The 18,877-nt window shown below is 61.6% G+C and overlaps 2 protein-coding genes across 9 annotated transcripts in view; both read right to left on the reverse strand.

Annotated features, from left to right (window-relative positions):
- SND1 (staphylococcal nuclease and tudor domain containing 1) overlaps window positions 1-18,877 on the reverse strand; it is a 72,553-nt gene that overhangs the window by 16,277 nt on the left and 37,399 nt on the right. Inside the window, exons 8-12 of the mRNA XM_050985098.1 lie at window positions 11,989-12,089; window positions 7,830-7,940; window positions 6,286-6,358; window positions 4,906-5,047; window positions 382-491 (exon numbers count right to left, since the gene is read on the reverse strand). Coding sequence (XP_050841055.1) covers window positions 382-491; window positions 4,906-5,047; window positions 6,286-6,358; window positions 7,830-7,940; window positions 11,989-12,089 — 537 coding nt within the window. The remainder of the gene's footprint in view (window positions 1-381; window positions 492-4,905; window positions 5,048-6,285; window positions 6,359-7,829; window positions 7,941-11,988; window positions 12,090-18,877) is intronic.
- On the reverse strand, window positions 8,138-11,845 carry LOC127059105 (uncharacterized). Of its 8 annotated transcripts, none has more exons than XM_050969860.1 (4): window positions 9,746-11,845; window positions 9,538-9,685; window positions 9,086-9,327; window positions 8,138-8,907 (listed from the first exon to the last, which is right to left on the reverse strand). In XM_050969860.1, exons 1-4 carry the CDS (start codon window positions 9,977-9,979, stop codon window positions 8,350-8,352), a joined length of 1,182 nt encoding a protein of 393 aa, XP_050825817.1. In that variant the 5' UTR covers window positions 9,980-11,845; the 3' UTR covers window positions 8,138-8,349. The 8 variants fall into 8 exon arrangements, with proteins under 8 accessions (XP_050825817.1, XP_050825821.1, XP_050825819.1 ...); XM_050969864.1 differs by having other exon boundaries at window positions 9,086-9,280; window positions 9,581-9,640; window positions 9,701-11,845; XM_050969862.1 differs by having other exon boundaries at window positions 9,538-9,640; window positions 9,701-11,845.

Genomic DNA, 18,877 nt, shown 5'->3' on the forward strand with positions numbered 1-18,877 from the left:
AGGGATCCGGTATCCACCTTGGAATTGTGAATCACAGAAAAATTACCCAAAATGGGCCCTGAGCTCCGGAGCTGCAATCAGGGAAATCACAGGAGTTCCAGGGAATTTTAATATCCGGAGACGTTAATGGGAACAGCTTCAAACAGGGGGATCCATCCGGAATCCAACCCCACATCCATCCTGCAGCGGCCCAGGGCACTCTCAGCATCCCCTGGGATCCCCTGGGATCTGCTGGTGGCACCCTGGGTCTCTCAGAACCACCTGGGATCTCTCCATATCCCCCAGGACCCTCCTGGTATCCCCAGGATCTCCGGGTGGCGCTGACACTGCCGCCCCCGGACCCCCCGGACCCCCCAGCCCCCCCGAGCCCCGGGGCCGTACCTCCCTCTGCAGCACGAGCTCCTTGGTGAACAGCGTGGCCTCCTCGCTGAAGGGCTCCCCCTCCTGCGCCAGCCCCGGCACGTTCCGGGCACCCCGCGGGCACTCGATCCCTGCGGGAAAACCGGGCGGGGTCAGGGCATGGGAACGGCACCCTGGGAATGGCACCCCAGGAAGGGCACCCCGGGAAGGGCAGCCCGGGAAGGGCACCCTGGGAATGACAACCTGGGAATGGCACCCCAGGAAGGGCACCCTGGGAATGGCACCCCGGGAATGGCACCCTGGGAATGACAACCTGGGAATGGCACCCCAGGAAGGGCACCCTGGGAATGGCACCCTGGGAATGGCACCCCAGGAAGGGCACCCTGGGAATGGCACCCCGGGAATGGCACCCTGGGAATGGCACCCCGGAAGGGCTGGGAGGGAAGGGGACACTGGACAAAAGGGAGATGTGGGGAGCTCTGGGAGGGTTCAGGGCTGGCACGGCTGTGGGACAGGCTGGGACAAACAGGGATGGGGACACAGAGACAAACAGGGATGGGGACACAGGGACAAACAGGGATAGGGACACGGGGACAAAAAGAGATGGGGACTCAGGGACAAACAGGGATGGGGACATGGGGACAAACAGGGATAGGGACACGGGACAAAAAGAGATGGGGACTCAGGGACAAACAGGGATAGGGACACGGACATGTGTCTGCAGGGATGGGGACACAGGGACAAACAGGGATGGGGACTCAGGGATAAGCAGGTATGGGGACACGGGGACAAACAGGGATGGGGACTCGGGGACAAACAGGGATGGGGACACGGGGACACATCCAAGCCCCCACCCAGAGCTCTCTGTCACAGCTGCTCCCCTGCCCCTGGGATCCCCCTGCCCTGGCTCAGAGCACAGGGAAGTCCTGCATTATTAATGATCATTTACATAATTTGCATAATGAATGAAGTGCCGGGAATACAGCTCCGAGCTGGAGCCACGAGTGAGGAGGTGCCACATCCCCAGGGCCACGTCAGTGTCACCAACAGCCAGGGACACAAGGACACAGATCCTGCCCGGAGCAGCTGACAGCACCCAGAGCCCATCCTGAGGCACAATGTCCCCGTGCCCCTGGGTCCTTCCTCATCCTCATCCTCATCCTCATCCTCATCCTCATCCTCATCCCCATCCCCATCCTCACCCTCATCCCCATCCTCATCCTCATCCTCATCCCCATCCTCATCCCCATCCTCATCCTCATCTTCATCCTCATCCTCATCCTCATCCCCATCCTCATCCTCCTCTTCATCCTCATCCTCATCCTCATCCTCATCCCCATCCTCATCCCCATCCTCATCCTCATCTTCATCCTCATCCTCATCCTCATCCTCACCCTCGGCCCTGTTGTATTCCCATCCCAGTCCCCATTCCTTGGCTGCCTCCAAGGGAAGCCATTTCCAGGGAATCAAGCAGGAGCTTCCCAGCCCTGTCCCTGCCCCTCATGACACCAATGTCCCCTGTCCCCAAAAATGGGGGATTCCTGGAAAAGGGGAATTCTGGGAAACACAGCAGAATGTGGGATGGGGAGTAGGAAATCCTGGGATCTTTGTTCATGATTTGGAACCATCAGGCACCCCCAAAATCTGGGATCATCCCAGGATTCTCCCCCCAGCACTGGGTGGGCTCTGGCATGGCTCTGATCCCAACCCTGGCTCTGATCCTGACCCAGCACTGATCCCAAATTTCTCCAGCAAGGAGCATCCCCCAGTGCCGCACTGGGAATGGGAATGAGGGGCTGGAGCTGCCCTTCCTCCTCCATGGAAGGGGTCAGGGGGTCTCACGGGCCACAATGGAATTCTTTCCTTCAAAGTAACCAGGGAAGAGCTGAGGAAGCACTGGAATCCCTAAACTCTGCCAGCTCCCGGCTGCCATCCCGCTCCGGATCCTCTCCGGCCTCTGACGCTTCCCAAGCCCACCTGAGGGAAGGTTCTGGAAGAGGGAAAGCTCCCACGGCTGGGCTGGGCGCGCTCATCCCCCCAGGAATGCTGGCAGGAGCGGGGAGGGGACGCTTGGCACCCGGAAAAGTTCTCCAGCACTTTAAAAATAGCAGCTAATCCCGAATCCGCGGCGGTGCCGCGCTTCCCGGGAAGCCGTGACGGATTAATGAGGGATGCGGCTGGAAGTGCTGCAGCCACCGCGCTCCCCTGGGCTTCCCAGAGAATTCCAGCACAGTCCTGCCCAGCCAGGGCCGGGCCAGGGCCGGGATGGAGGGGGCGGCTGTGGGGCTGCTTCCATCCCGGAATCAGCCCTGCAGGGATGGGGGCAAGAATTCCGCTGCATCCCAGAGTGCCCTGAGCATCCCAAGGTATCCCTCAGCATCCCATGGACATTCCAGAGCATTCCTGGTGCCCCACAGCAGCCCTGGGATACCCTGAAGCATCCCGAGGCATCCCGGGGCATTCCACAGCATCCCAGAGAATCCCAGAGCATCCCTGCAGGATCCTGCAGCAGGAATTCCAGGAGGAATTCCTCCCCGACCCTAAGCAGGAACAGACGGAACAGATCTTTCAGGGAGAATCCCTTGGAGCAAGGACCCTTCCAGCCTTGATTCCAGGGATTTGAGCGTTTTCCCCCTCGCTGTGCCAGAGCTGCCGCCGGCACCGGGATCTGGGATGGCTCAGGGCCGGGATCGGCTGTGCCGGGGCCGAGCGCCAGGGATCGACCTCCTGCAGGATTTATGGATTTTGGGAGCAGGGGAGGTGAGCTGGAGGGAGGGGACACCCGGGAACTGCGGGAGTGGGACTGCAACACCGAGGATCCGCTCCGGATCCCGGCGGGAGCAGCACTGGGACAGCCCCACGCTGGGAATGCTCACATGGAAAAACTCCAGATTCCCATCCCCGCCTCCCAATCCCACAGCTCCTGGGGAAGATTTTGGACCCCTTGGAGCCACTTGGCCACTCCAGCATCCCCAGAGGTGCCCCCTCATCCCTCGGGAATCCTCCCGCTCGCAGCCCCCGCTCCGGGAAGGCGTCAGGCTCCGGAGTTTTGCTGGGAGAGGAATTCGGGATTAAACCGGCGCCTGTATTTGCACATATTTATAGTGCTCTGACGGATCTATTTTAGCTGGAAAGCCGGGATGAGCTCCCTCGGGAGCATCCCTGGAGTCACATTTTAAGGGACTTGGCATCTCTTTCTGGTGCTCATTTGCATTTGATATCCATAAAAAAGGCAGGCGTTGATAAAAGGCGGATATTTATCCTATTCCTGGCTTGGCAGAGGAGGGTTGGGAATGGCACCGGGGAGAAATCCAACAAAAAACAGGGAAAATAAAAGCCGGAAGGTCCTGCCAGGATCATGGGATTCTATGGGATGGGATGGTCTTGGGGATCCATCCCTTCTAGAAGAGAGCAGGGTGAAGCAGGAATCCCAATGGAGCAGGAATTCCCGTGGAGCAGGATTCCCAATGGAGCAGGAATTCCCGTGGAGCAGAGATCTCCAAAGAGGAGAACCATGAGCAGGGATGCCCACGGAGCAGGGACTCCCCTGTGGAGCAGGGATCTCGGCACCAGGAGACATCCCAGCGTCACTGGGAGCAGGGATGGAGCCCTCACTTCCCCAAGGCCCATCCCAGTGCTGGTGTCCACGGGGGACAGAGACAGGACACATTCCCAACTCTGGGAACAAAGGGATGGACAAAGACTCCCTGACTGCATCCTTGCTCCCCCCAGGATAAACACTCCCACCTTTCCCAGTGTTTGATCCTAGGATTGAATACTTGAAACGCTGATGGAATTCTTCCTCATCTTCATTCCATCTTCATCCCATTCCCATCTTCATCCCCACTCTCATTCTCATCCTCCTCCTACCACCATTCCCATCCCCATTCCCATCCTCACCCCTCTCCTGCTCCTCATTCCCAGTCCATCCTATCCTCATCTATAGCCCCATCCCGGCGTTCCCTCCCTTCTCCCCAGTTTGTCTCCCCACCTGCTCCCAAGTCTTTTGGGTGGGATCAGGTAGGGAAACACAATCCCAATCCCAGCTCTCCCACCCTCCCAGCCTGGCCTGAGGCAGCTCCAGCGTTATTGCAACCCTTCATCCCAGGACACCCCAATCCAGGGAATGCTCCCCTGCCAGCCCAGGGGATGTTCCGAGGCTGATCCTGGGATCCCAAGGTGCCAATCCCAGGAATCCCATGGCACTGATCCTGGAACCCCACAGTGCAATCCCGGGATCCCGTGGCAGCAATCCTGGGATCCCACAGAGCCGATCCCAGGATCCCACAGTGCCGATCCCAGGATCCCACAGTGCCGATCCCAGGATCCCACAGTGCTGATCCCAGGACCCCACAGAGCCGATCCCAGGATCCCACAGAGCCGATCCCAGAACCCCACAGTGCCGATCCCAGGATCCCACAGTGCTGATCCCAGGATCCCACAGTGCCGATCCCAGAGCCCCACATGCCGATCCCAGACCCCCACATGCCGATCCCAGACCCGCGCGGAGCCGTTCCCGGGTGCGGCGGCGCTCCCGGCTCCCACCTGCGAGCAGGAAGGTGATCAGGCACGTTTCCTTGGGCAGGAAGAGCTTCAGGCGGGAGCCGCTGAACACGTACTCCACCACGGCCTCCGAGCGGCCGGCGCGCTGCAGGAAGGGCAGGAACTGCTTCGCCTTCTGCGTGTCCTGCGGGAAACCGGGAATTCAGGGACCCCCGAGCCCCGGCCCGCGCGTCCCCCGCGACACCTGGGTGGGACATTGGGGCACGGAGCCGAGCGGGAACTCGGGATGGGCCCACATCCCAAATACATCCCAAAACACACCTCAAAATATGTCCCAAAGCAAATCCCAAACACATCCCAAAACACATCCTAAATACATCCCAAATAGATCCCAAAATGCATCCCAAATCCATCCTAAAATCCCCAAAATATTCCAAAACACGTCCCAAATACATCTCAAAACACATCTCAAAATACATCCAAAAATCCCAAATACATCCCAAAACAAATCCCAAATACATCCCAAATATATCCCAAAATGCATCCCAAATGCATCTCAAAATCCCAAATACATCCCAAATACGTCTCAAAAGAAATCCCAAATACATCCCAAAGCACATCCCAAATAGATCCCAAAATGCATCCCAAATCCATCCCAAAAATACTCCAAAACACATCCCAAATACATCTCAAAACTCATCTCAAAATACATCCAGAAATCCCAAATCCATCCCAAAATCCCAAAAATACTCCAAAACACATCCCAAATACATCTCAAAACTCATCTCAAAATACATCCAGAAATCCCAAATCCATCCCAAAATCCCAAAAATATCCCAAAGCACATCCCAAATACATCTCAAAACTCATCTCAAAATACATCTAAAAATCCCAAAGAGATCCCAAAATAAATCCTAAATATATCCCCAAACACATCCCAAATACATCCCCGATCCAGCCAAAATTCATCCCCAGACGCGCCCCCCAATCCATCCCAAAGCCCATCCTGTCCCCCCGCACAGGGCAGCTCCTGGATCAGCAGGACAGATCCGGCCCCATTCCCCATTTCCCCCATCCCTAAAGGAGCATCCCGTCACTCCCCTTTCCCAGGATCTGCCCCTCCCCCTCCCAGCATCGGAGGGCTCCATAGAAATCCTCAAAAATTTTAATTAATTGAGGAAAACCTCATGAGCTCTGCTGGGAGGTGTGGGGATCCCTAAATTCCCTCAGCAGAGCCGGGCAGTCCCGGATTCCTGCCAGCATTCCTGGTTCCCAGGCTATGGGGCAACTCCCTGTTTATTTATCCAAGGAAAAAGGGGAAAAAAGGGAAAAACCCCCAGCGGCTCCAGGTGTGGGTTCCATCCCGCTCGATCCCCTGCGGAATTCCCGCCCATCCCGCGTGCCCAGGGGATGGGTCCTTACTCCGGAGATGTCGGCCACCCGGTGGATGGGCACCTCCTTCTTGCTGTGCAGCCCCTTCCCGTTCTTGATGGCCCTGGAGAGGAGAGGGAGCGCCGGGATCAGCTCCTGCTGTCCCAGCCACACACGGAGGGCACGGAACGCAGGGAAAACCAGCAGGGCGCTGGAGCTGCTGCCAAGCCCAGCGCTGGACCTGCATCCGGATCCTTGTCCTGGCACAGGGATGCAGGGCTGGGCCGTTCCCCTGGGATGTTCCCTTGGGATGAGGCCACCGAGCTCTCTGCCCCCACCTGGAGCCTGGAGTGTCCCCTCCTGCTCCAGGGCCTGGCCTGGAGGCTTGGAAAGAATCCTGTGCCAGGATTCTGCCAGTGGTCTGGGATGTGATTCCAGGCTCTCTGAAGAGCTGGGAATGCTGAATGGATCCCTCTAACTGCTCCAGGTCCCGCACCACAACCTCATCCCAAATCTCCCATTCCTGCTGTTCCCGGCATTGTCCCCGAGCTACCAGCTCCTCTGCCTGGTGCCAGCACAATCCCGGATTTGGGATGTGCCAAAGCTCCCAATGGCATGGATGAGCCACCTCCACTGCCGGCCCTGCTCCAGGATCAGGTGGGAACGCCCAGCACCTCCACCTGGGGACATCCAGGCTGAACCCCAACCCTGGAGGGTGGCTCTGGCTCCAGGTGCCACATCCCAGCCTCGTATCCAGCTCCAGGTGCCACATCCCAGCCCCACATCTGGCTCCAGGTGCCACATCCCAGCCCCACATCTGGCTCCAGGTGCCACATCCCAGCCCCACATCTGGCTCCAGGTGCCAGGTCCCAGCCCCAAATCCAGCTCCAGGTGCCAGGTCCCAGCCCTGTATCCCAGCATCCCAGTGCCCCCTCCGCAGCTCCGAGCTGCTGACTTCCTGCCAGGCTTCCCAAAAGGCACATTCCAGGCGCTGGGAAGGAGCCTCTGAGCAATCTGCCGGCCGCCCACCGCCCGGGCACGGCTGGGTGGGAGCAGGAGCAGCTTTCTCCGGATCGATCCGCCTTTTCCCGCAGCAGCCAGTCCTGCCCGGGAAGGCGCCGCAGCCCCCTCCAAGCTGCTCTTCCCGGCTCTCGGCATCGTGCCGGGATCTGCTGCCAGGGAGGAGCTGAGATCCCACCATTCCCGCCGGGCTCAGCCGCGACGGAGCCGCCTCCGGAGGGAGCGGGGCCGGGCAGGGGAGGGTGTCCATGGCCGGGGCAGGGCCAGCGGGAGCGTGGGATGAGGGACAGGGACAGGGGGACACCATGGGGACACCTGGGGGGCTCCCGGGGCTGGGAGCGGCGATCCCTGCGGACACGGGGGGCACCGGGATACGGGATCCCCACGGGATCCTCCGCATGGGGAGCTGGGCTGTGCACACCTGGGTCTGGGGTACCTGGGACACGGGCAGGGCCGTGTGGGAATCGCCTCGAGCCACAGTGACGGGGCAGGGCGAGCCAGGACAGGGGACACAGGATGTGACAGGGGACAGGGAGGGCACAGGGACCCCGCAGAGCCCCCAGCCCCGCGCTCACCGGGCCTCGGCCGCCAGCAGCTCATCGTAGTGCGCCGAGCGCTGGTCGTCGTCCTGCCGGTAGCGCAGCACCGTGGCCAGGCCCTTGCTGACCAGAGCCTCCGCGATGTTGCTGTGGGAAAATGGCATGGGATTGGCGTGGGAATGGGGCAGGGAGACCCCAGTCCTGTCCCATCCCATCCCATCCCACCCCACCCCATCCCACCCCATCCCATCCCATCCCATCCCATCCCATCCCATCCCATCCCATCCCATCCCATCCCACCCCACCCCACCCCACCCCATCCCATCCCAAGGGAAGGCCTTGGAATGACACATCCCAGCTGGGCTCATGCCATGGGGAGAAGCCTCCCAGGAGCATCCCCAAAATCTCACCCCAGAGCTCCCCTCCTGCAGGCTCAGCATTCCCAGCCCATGGGAATCCAGGATCCTCCTCCTGGATCTCCCATCACTTTTTTCCAGAAGCGGGGCGTGGGCACTGGTCTGGGAGGGGGGCACCACGCCCGGATTCCCCCCCACACCTAAGGGGTGACGGCCCCCAGCCCACAGGAATCTCCTTGATTCCACCATCCCACTTTTTTTTCCCAGGAAAGAAGTTGGGCACCAGTTTGGGGGGAGCCAGGACAAGGAGATGCCCCCCCCCCCCCCAAATCCATGGGAAGGGGCTGGAAGTAGCCTCTCCCAGTGAACTGGGATTTCTGGGAACAGCGAGGGGTGCCTGTGCCAGGCAGGGATGAATCCATCACATTCCACTGCTTTAAGCAAATCCATGAATTCTCCTTCGCCAGCACTTCCCTAATTCTCCTCCAGTCACTGCCCCCCCCACTAATTCCCTCAGCATCCCCAAAAAAGAGGATCTGTCCAGAGGATGGAGCGACTGATCCCTTCCCGAATCCCGGGTGTGCCCCTTCCTGAGTGGGGGAAGGGCAAATCCAGCACTGGGAGCTGAAATGAGGTCTCGGAGCAGGGGGAGGAATCAAAAATTCAGGATTGGCGAGTGAGGGAATCGCTGCAGCCGGAGCAGCTGCGGCAGCCTGGGAATGCTGAGCACCGGGAATAGACAGCTTGGGAATGGGCACCTCGGGAATGGGCACCCCGGGAATGGGCATGCTGGGAATGGGCATGCTGGGAATGGGCACCCCGGGAATGGGCACGCTGGGAATGGGCACCTCGGGAATGGGCACGCTGGGAATGGGCACCTCGGGAATGGGCACCTCAGGAATGGGCACTCGGAATGGGCACCTCGGGAATGGGCACGCTGGGAATGGGCACCTCGGGAATGGGCACCCCGGGAATGGGCATGCTGGGAATGGGCACGCTGGGAATGGGCACCCCGGGAATGGGCACCCCGGGAATGGGCATGCTGGGAATGGGCATGCTGGGAATGGGCACCCCGGGAATGGGCACCCCCGGAATGGGCACACTGGGAATGGGCACCTCGGGAATGGGCACCTCGGGAATGGGCACGCTGGGAATGGGCACGCTGGGAATGGGCACCGCTGGATGGGCACCTCGGGCATGGGCATGCTGGAATGGGCACGCTGGGAATGGGCACCCGGGAATGGGCACCCCGGTGAATGGGCACCTCGGGAATGGGCCACCGCTGGGAATGGGCACCTCGTGGATGGGCACTCTGGGAATGGGCACCCTGGGAATGGGCACCTCGGGAATGGGCACACTGGGAATGGGCACCTCGGGAATGGGCACACTGGGAATGGGCACCCCGGGAATGGGCACGCTGGGAATGGGCACCTCGGGAATGGGCACGCTGGGAATGGGCACGCTGGGAATGGGCACCCCGGGAATGGGCACCTCGGGAATGGGCACGCTGGGAATGGGCACGCTGGGAATGGGCACCTCGGGAATGGGCACGCTGGGAATGGGCACGCTGGGAATGGGCACCTCGGGAATGGGCACGCTGGGAATGCTGGGGAAGGAGCAGGAGCTGGGGGAGGCCAGGGAAGGGCCAGGGCGGCTCCCGGCGCTCCCTGACATTCCCCATCCCAGACATCCCACTCTCCTCACAGTCAAATCCTGAACACATCTCACCCCCATCCCAGGGACACCCTGGAAAAGGGTGTGGAAAATGTCCCCTCCCTGGGCCACTGGAGAGCCTGGATGCTCTGGAGCATTCCCAGCACTCCCAGCCATGGAATCTGGCTGCTTCCCGGTGCCAGAACATTTCACTGGGATCAAAATCCCGGGAAAAGCCCAAATTCTTTCGGGGTTCAGAGGTTTTAAGGCTCAGAATTCCCACGGGGACTGACCCTGGCACCCAGGGAAGGAGGGTGAGGGAGAGGGAGGCAGGGATAACGGCTCAGAGAAGGAATTCCAGCCCCTGAATTCCAGCTGCAGCAGAGGAACCCCCCATTCCCACCTCCCAGCAAAGCTCTGGAATGGAGCTGGAGCTGTGGCCTGCAGGGAAGGAGCATCCCCCAGTTTATCCCAGATCCTAAATTGAAGACTGGGAATACGATGGGAAAAATCTCCTTAGGCTGGAAAACGCCAATTTGGGAACTTCTAGCCAAAAATGTCCATTTTTAAGCTCCTCCCACATTTCCTTTCCCAAAGGAAGTTTTGGAGGGGTTCCATCCCACTGGAGCTGGAGCCCAGCATGGATCAGGATTGGGATCAGGGCTGCCAAACCCATCCCACCCCCCAAACTCCAAATCATCCTAAACTGCAGCATCCAGTGCCCCCAGGGAAGGGATCCTCCACTCCCGCCGGGAATTGCACCTGGAATTACAGCACAGGGTGCTCCTGAAATGTGGGGTTAGGGATTTCTAGGAGCTTCTTTTCCTGGGGATGATGCAGGATGCTGTGGGATGCTATGGAATTGTGCAGGATGCTCTGAAGAGCTGTGGGATGCTCTGGGATCCTATGGGATGCTCTGGGATCCTATGGGATGCTCTGGGATGCTTTGGAATGCACCAGCATTCCTAGGGCAGGGATCAGGCCCAAAACTTGGAGGAGATGGAAGGGAGAAGTGGAACGGAAAGATCCTGGGATCCAGGGGGTGACACAAGCAGGGACAGACAGGGATGCAGGCAGGGATGCAGGCAGGGATCCAGATGAGATCCAGAGGAGATCCAGGCAGAGATCCAGGCAGGGAAATGGGCAGGATGCGGGCAGGGATAGGGGCTGGGAGATGAGCAGGGATCCAGCAGGGATCCAGCAGGAGAAGCTGGGTTTGTGCTCCAGCCCCCCCAGTCCCAGGGCCCGGAGCTCCTGCCCTGGCTCCCGCCCGGCGCCGCCGTGCCCGGAATCCCAAGCAGGCTCAGCCCAGCCCAGATGCCGGGCGGACACTCCAGGAGGACAAGCCAGGCTTTATTCCCTGCTCCATCCCAGCCTGGCAAGGGCCTCGGGACACAGACCCTGCTCTGTTCCACCCCCGGCATCCCGGGATGCGGAACACCCCGGGAATGGCGCAGGCACTGTGGAACACCCCGGGAATGCAGGGGCAGCTCTCCCAGCCCTGGGATTAGGGAGCAGGATTTGCAGGGAAGGGAGGGAAGGGAAGTGCAGCTCTCGCAGCCCCAGGATCAGGGAGGGAAAGGCAGCGCTGCAGCGCTTTGGGTGCTTTCCAAAATAGCTGCTACCGGGAAAAAAAACTGGGAAAGCAACCAAGGGCCTATGACAAATCCTCCCTACGCAGCTCCCGGAGCCGCTGCCAGCCGGAGGCTCGGCCTATCCACAGGGATGTGCTGGAGGCTTGGCCTATCCACAGGGATGTGCCGGAGGCTTGGCCTATCCACAGGGATGTGCCAGAGGCACCGGCACCCCGTGCCCTGAGGGGGAAAGTCACAAATTCTGGCTGAGGGGAAGCTGCTCTGGAACACTCCCCGCTCCTGAACCTTCTCATGGAGAAGGGAAATCAGGGAGGGGTCCCTTGGGAAGGACAGGCACCCCAGGATACACAGCAGGGATTACTCCTGCAAAGCCACCCCCGAGGCAGCCGGATTGGGGGGAACCTGATCCCAATATCCCCCAAAACGGATGCAGCTGTGCGGGGGCAGGTGTGGGGGGTCCAGACAGCAGCATCCCAATGTATCCCACGGGATCCCAGCACTGGGATGTCGGGAATGGGGGCTGCTGCCAGGCCAGGTGGGAGCGAGCCCTGGCAGGGTGGGCAGGGCAGGGCAGTGGCAGGGGTGACTCACATCCCGCCGATGGAGACGGTGGCACAGGTGCGCTCCGAGAAGGCTGGCACCGTGTCGGTGGCACTGCTGGCAGGACGGATGTAATCCACGGAAACGTTCACCTGCAACGGGGAACAGCTCAGGGCCTCCCTTGGCCAGGGCCCGGGATCAGCCAGCCAGAGCCTCGTCCTCACCCTCACCCGCACCCTCACCCTCATCCTCATCCTCATCCTCATCCCCATCCTCACCCTCACCCTCATCCTCATCCTCACCCTCACCCTCATCCTCACCCTCACCCTCATCCTCATCCTCATCCTCATCCTCATCCTCATCCTCATCCTCACCCTCACCCTCATCCTCATCCTCATCCTCATCCTCATCCTCATCCTCATCCTCATCCTCATCCTCATCCTCATCCTCATCCTCATCCTCATCCCTCACCTTCATCCTCATCCTCATCCTCATCCTCATCCTCATCCTTCACCCCTCATCCTCATCCTCACCCTCATCCTCATCCTCACCTCTCTTCATCCTCACCCTCATCCTCATCCTCATCCTCATCTTCATCCCTCATCCTCATCCTCATCTCATCTCATCCCCATCCTCACCCTCACCCTCATCCTCATCCTCATCCTCATCCTCACCCCCATCCTCATCCTCATCCTCATCCTCATCCTCATCCTCATCCTCATCCTCATCCTCATCCTCATCCTCACCCTCACCCTCATCCTCATCCTCATCCTCATCTTCATCCTCATCCTCACCCTCATCATCCTCACCTTCATCCTCATCCTCATCTTCATCCTCATCCTCATCCCTCATCCTCATCCTCATCCTCATCCTCATCCTTCATCCTCATCCTCATCCTCATCCTCATCTTCATCCCCATCCTCATCTTCTATCCTCATCCTCATCCTCACCCTCATCCCTCATCCTCATCCTCACCTTCATCTTCATCCTCATCCTCATCCTTCATCCTCATCTTCACCTTCATCCTCATCCCTCATCCTCATCCTCATCCCTCATCCTCATCCTCATCCTCACCCTCACCCTCACCCTCATCCTCATCCTCACCCTCATCCTCACCCCCATCCCCATCCTCATCCCCATCCCCATCCCCACCCCCATCCCCATCCCCATCCCCCCATGCCCACATTCCCACTGCCAGTCTCCAGCCCCTCTCCTCCTCCATGCCAGGGAACGGAGCCGTTTCCCAGCGGCTCCGGCACCACCAGAGCTCCCAGGCACATTAGCCCAGGAGTTTCCCGGCAGGACAAGATCCCAGCTGGGATCCAACCCCTGCCAGGTGTCCCCAGAGCTCCGTGGGGATCCCGAGGTGCAGCAGCCCCGGTTTATGGACACGACATTCCTGCTGGGACAGGAGGATGGGAGCGGCACTTCCCGCTCCGCCGGGGCTGTGCCCTGGAATCAGGGTCTCCAGGAGGGATGGGAAAGGCTGGGGCAGGGCAGGGAGCATCCCAAGCCTGGAATCCCACGGTGCCCCCACGGCTCCAACACGGTGGGGAGGGATTGGGACACTGCTGGCACCCTCCGGGATCCACAGAGGGACTGGGAGCACCTCGGGGGCAGATCCTGCTGGATCCTGCACCACCTCCCACTGCACCAGGGCTTGGGGTGAGCTGGGACATGCAGGGATCAGGGAATCCTGGAATGGCTGGGTGGGAAGGGACCCCAGAGCCCCTCCAGTGCCACCCCTGCCATGGCAGGGACACCTCCCACTGTCCCAGGCTGCTCCAGCCCCAGTGTCCAGCCTGGCTTGGCACTGCCAGGGATCCAGGGGCAGCCCCAGCTGCTCTGGCAATTCCAGCCCAGGCAGGAATTCCTCATTGCCCAGATCCCATCCATGCCTGCCCTCTGGCAGTGGGAGCCATTCCCTGGGTGCTGTCCCTCCATCCCTTGTCCCCAGTCCCTCTGCAGCTCTCCTGGAGCCCCTTCAGGCCCTGGAAGGTCCCCCCAGAACCTTCCCTTCTCCAGACATCATCCCACAGCAGTTCCCAGCATCACATCCCACACCTGCAGGCACCATTTCCATGAAAATCCCACCCAGTCCCACCCAATCCCACCCAATCCCACCCCTCTGCTTCCCCACGGAAGTTTCATCCTCAACGCTTTGGGGTAGAGGGGGTGACACTGGGGTGACAGGGGGGCCATGAGGGGATCTCTGGGGACATCCCAGTGCTGCTGGACTTGGCCCCTCTGGACTTTTCCCAGGCCCGTTCCCGCTCCCGTTCCTGTTCCCGTTCCGCATGGCCGGAGCCGCGCTGAGCCAAAGGCAGCCAGACAGGCGAGGCAGGAGCATCCCTGAGCCCCTCCAAAGCCTCGGCTCATCCCGAAAATCACTCATTAAACCAACATCAAAATGCAAAAAGGGCCGGAGCGTCTGGCAGGGCGCCGGAGCCGCGGCTTTTCCGTGCGGAGAGGGGGCTCCGGCAGGAAAGAGCCAATTAAGGGGAGCGGTTACAGCGATTCCTCGCAGCAAAGCTCCCGTCGGAACCACTGGAGGGGAAAAAGAGACGCCGATTACTGCGAGAGGCAGGTTGGGAATTCAGCTGCTCCGGGGCTTTGGAGATGTCTGGCTCAGGAGCGGCTGGCGTGGGAAACACCTGGCTCGGGATGCGGCACCGGGAACGGGGAGAGGCGGCGGCGGAGCAGCCGGGGGGAACGGGGGATCCCGGGGCTCGGGGAGGAGTCAGGAGACACTGGGATGAGGTGGGGTGGGATAATGAGACAATGGGATAATGGGATCCATGGGATGAGATCCATGGGATGGGGTGGGATAATGAGACAATGGGATAATGGGATCCATGGGATGAGATCCATGGGATGGGGTGGGATAATGAGATAATGGGATAATGGGATCCATGGGATGGGGTAGGATGGGACAGGATGGGATGGAGTGGCGTGGGGTGGGTTGGGATAGGATGGGATGGAATGGAGTGGGATGGGGTGGGGTGGGATCCATGGGATGGGATCCATGGGATGGGATGGGATGGGCCAGTATGGGACAGGACAGGATGGGGTGGGATCCATGGGGTGGGGTCACCCCTCAACAGAAAGCCCTCTGTTGTGTATCCCACTGTATTGGATGTGCCCAGGGCAGGAAGGCTCCACAGAGGGACCTGGACAGGTCGGATCCGTGGGACGAGGACAATGGGATGAGGTTCCACAAGGCCAAGTGGAGCCCCGGCACAGGGTGTGGCTGCCCCTGGATCCCTGGAAGCACTCAAGGCCAGGCTGGATGAGGCTTGGAGCCACTCGGGATAGGGGAGGGTGTCCCTGCCATGGCAGGGCTGGAACCATTCCATGATTCCATGAAGTTCCATGTCCCTCCTTGGATCACACCAGCCCCATGGAACACTCCAGACACGGAAAGCTGGGAAGGGCCCTGGGGGTGGCGCTCAGCTGGAGGGACACGGAGCTGCAGGGACAACGCCCGGGATCATCTGAGGGCAGGCTGGGTCCATGTGACACCAGACGTGGCACCCCCACCCCAGCTCCGGCACCGGGGACAGCAGGCAGAGCATTCCCGGGATCCAAGGGCGACGTGCCCGTGGAGGGGCCGGGAAGGGTCGGGGGTGCAGGGACCCCCTGGCACCGCTGGGCTCCGCTCCCCCCGGAGCAGCCGGAGCCGCGCCTGGGCGGCGTTCCAAGGTCAGCTGCAGTCAGGGTGGATTAAATCACTCCGGCAGCTCCGCTCCCGGGAGCGCATCCAGCCCGGAACGGCGGCACCGCGCGGGCTGCGAGCGGCCACCGCCGCCAATGTCACCCATGGGGACCTGGCACCCCTGGGCACCCTGCACCCACGGGACCTGGCACCCCTGGGCACCCTGCACCCACGGGGACCTGGCACCCATGGGGACGCTGCACCCCACACTCAGTGCCTGGGCTCACCAGCACAGAGCTGGGGGTGCCAGGACATGGCAGGAACAGGGGGGTCCCCAAGACGCAGCCCCTGGCCTTGTCCCCAGCACCAGGGTCCCAGGGAGGTCGTTCCCCACATGGTGTTCCCAGGATGGGGCTCCTGCCTCACTGTCCCCAGGACCAGGGTCCCAACATGGTTGTCCCCAGCTCCTTGTCCCCAGGGTGTGGTTCCTGGGGTCCCAAGGTGGGGAAGCCACCCCCCGTGGTTCTGTCCCAGTTCCAGCCCCAGTCTGGGCTGGGGGGACACAATGGGACATTCCAGGCACATCCCCTGCTCCAGCCTCAGGACCCTGGGCAGCGGGGACATGTCCCCATCCCAGAGGGGACAGCGGGGGCAGGGACACCCTCCCGGGGGCTGCCTGAAGAGGGGGGAGGGGGGCTCATCCCGCCGGGAAGGGCCGGGAGCAGCCCCACCTTTGGGATGGGGAGGGCGGGGTGGGCTCGGGGCCCTGCCGGTGCCATTCCCTGCTATTCCCTCATCCCACGGGGGGCTCCGAGGGGCCGCGGGGACACGGGGGGGGCCGGGGGGGGACAGATGGGGGGTGGGTGGCAGCCCAGACCTGCCGGGCTAAAAATACCCCGCCCGCCCGCGGATCTCCCGGCCCGGCGGCGTCACCCGCTCCCGGGAATATTTTTACTTCCCTGGCAGCTCGTGCCGGGTGGAAGGGCCGGGGGGGCTGGGAAGGGGCTGGCGGGGGGCTCGGGGCGGTGGGTGCCCCCCGTGTCCCTCCCGTGCCGGAGGAGGTTCCCGGAGACCGGGCGGGGGCCAGGGGATGGGAGCAGGAATGTGCGGGATGATCCCGGCGGGATGGGGGCTGCAGGAGGCACCGCGGGGACCCCCGCGGGGCAGATCCAGGGAAGCGTTTTCCCCTTGGATCAGCGATTTCCCTGCCGAGGGCCGGCTCATCCCAGCCCCTCCACGCATCCTGCTGCGGGCAGCGGGATTTCCTGGGAATGGCGAGCAGGAGCCGGCTCCTCTTCCCTAACCCCCTCCACCTCTCCATCCTCCCATCATCCCTCCTGGAAAAGGCCGGGATGTGGAACAAGGACGCTCCACGGCAGCCCCCGGGAGCCTCCAGCGCCTCCGGCAGCGCCAGGAGCGGATCCAGCAGGATCCAGCTCCCTCCTCCCTCCCGCTCCAGCGGCTGCCGGAGGGGCCACGGAGATCCCCGGGGCAGGATTGACCTTGGAGCGGGATAACCATGGAAGTGCGGGGCTGGGAGGCGTCGCGGGGAGGGCGATGGGCGCAGGGACAGGAGAGGCGCCTGGATTTGGGATGGTGACAGCGGCAGTAATCCCGCTCGCCCCTGCCCCCGCCCGTGCCGGGGCCAGCCCAGCCCACTGCAGCAGCCGCGGATTCCAAGCGCAATCCGGGCGGGAAAACTGCGCTCCCCGACAGCTCTCCCGGTTCGGCTCCCAGCAGCCAAATCCTCCCCGGCAGCCAAATCCTGCCCAATTCCACACGTGGAAGCGGCGGGTGACGCAGCCGTCCCCGTGACGCTCCAGAGCTGGCAAAGCCGCCCCGGCTCCCGCACATTCCCGGGCTCCGGCGCATTCCCGGGAGCAGCATCTCGGATCCCGGCTCAGGCACGGCGCAGCTCCCCCCGGGATGGGTCCCCGCTGCCCCCGGCCCCGGCTGCACCAAGAACTGCGATCTTCCCAAAATCCCCGCCGGGCATCGCTGCTGTGCCGAGCTCTCCCAGAGCTCCCAAGCTCCCCTGAGACGCAGGAAAAATTGCCCGACATTCCAAAAATCCTCCAGTCTGCCTCTCCCCGGGACTGGGATGGTGTTCCCAGGGGGAAGGTTTTCCCTGGTCAAACCCAGCCCTGTTTTATCCCAGCTCTGGTCCCCAGCAGCGCTGGCACTGGGATTGCTGCTGTCCAAACCCCAAAAGGAGAATCCCTGGAAGCACCTGAGGGGACCAGACAGGTGAATGCCCTGGAAAACCATCGGGAAAACACTCAGGGCTCTGGAAATGGGCAGCATTCCCAGCTGGAATCAGCCTTCCTGAGAGGGATGGGGTGAGAATGATGGGACACAGGGATGGGGCACAGGGATGGGACAGGATGGGACACAGGGATGGGACACAGGGATGGGACAGGATGGGACACAGGGATGGGACACAGGGATTGGACACAGGGATGGGACACAGGGATGGGACACAGGGATGGGACACAGGGATGGGACAGGATTGGACACAGGAATGGGACAGGATGGGACACAGGGAGTGCACACAGGGATGGGATCCAGGGATGGGGTCCTGGGACACCCCAGGGAGCCCCTCCTTTCTCCCCCCCGGAGCAGCTGGCAAGGACAGGGCGGCACCACTTCCATGCCCAGGGAATTTTCCTCCCGGAGCTCTCCCTTGCCGGCTCCCTCCATGCGAGCGATTAATCCCAGAGTTAATTAGGGAAGAGCCACGATCCATCTCCCGCGCCCGGCGCAATTATCCGGAGCCGCTCCGCGGCGCAGCGCGATCGATGGGCGGAGGAGCCGGCCCTTCCCGACACGCTCCACGGATTTATTCCACAAATCCATAGTGGCCTGGGCAGCCGGGCGCCGGCTCCGGCTCACCCCGCGCCGCCGGGCAAATTCCAGCGGCTGGGAAGGACACAGCGGAGCTGGGAGAGGCTGCGGCACAAGGGCCAAAACCCCCAAACCCAGCCCTTACGTGCCATGGAAATCCCAGCCTGGAAAACTCCCACTGCTGCTCAGGAACGAGAGGGCAAGAGGGAAAATACACTGCCTTCCATCCCTTCCCAGGGAGCAGGGAATTCAGAGGTGGATTCCCACATCCCAGCTCCTCTCCCAGCTGGAGCTGGAGGAGATGGAGCGTGGCAGGGATGGATCCTTCCTCATCCCCCCTCGGTGCTTTCTCCAGAGGGAATTATTTTGGAAAGCAATGTCAGGGCTGAGCCAGTGCTCCAGCGGGATGGGATGGGATAATGGGATGGGATGGGTGCTGGG

This window comes from Serinus canaria, chromosome 1A (assembly GCF_022539315.1).
Source record: "Serinus canaria isolate serCan28SL12 chromosome 1A, serCan2020, whole genome shotgun sequence".
NCBI lineage: Eukaryota > Metazoa > Chordata > Aves > Passeriformes > Fringillidae > Serinus > Serinus canaria.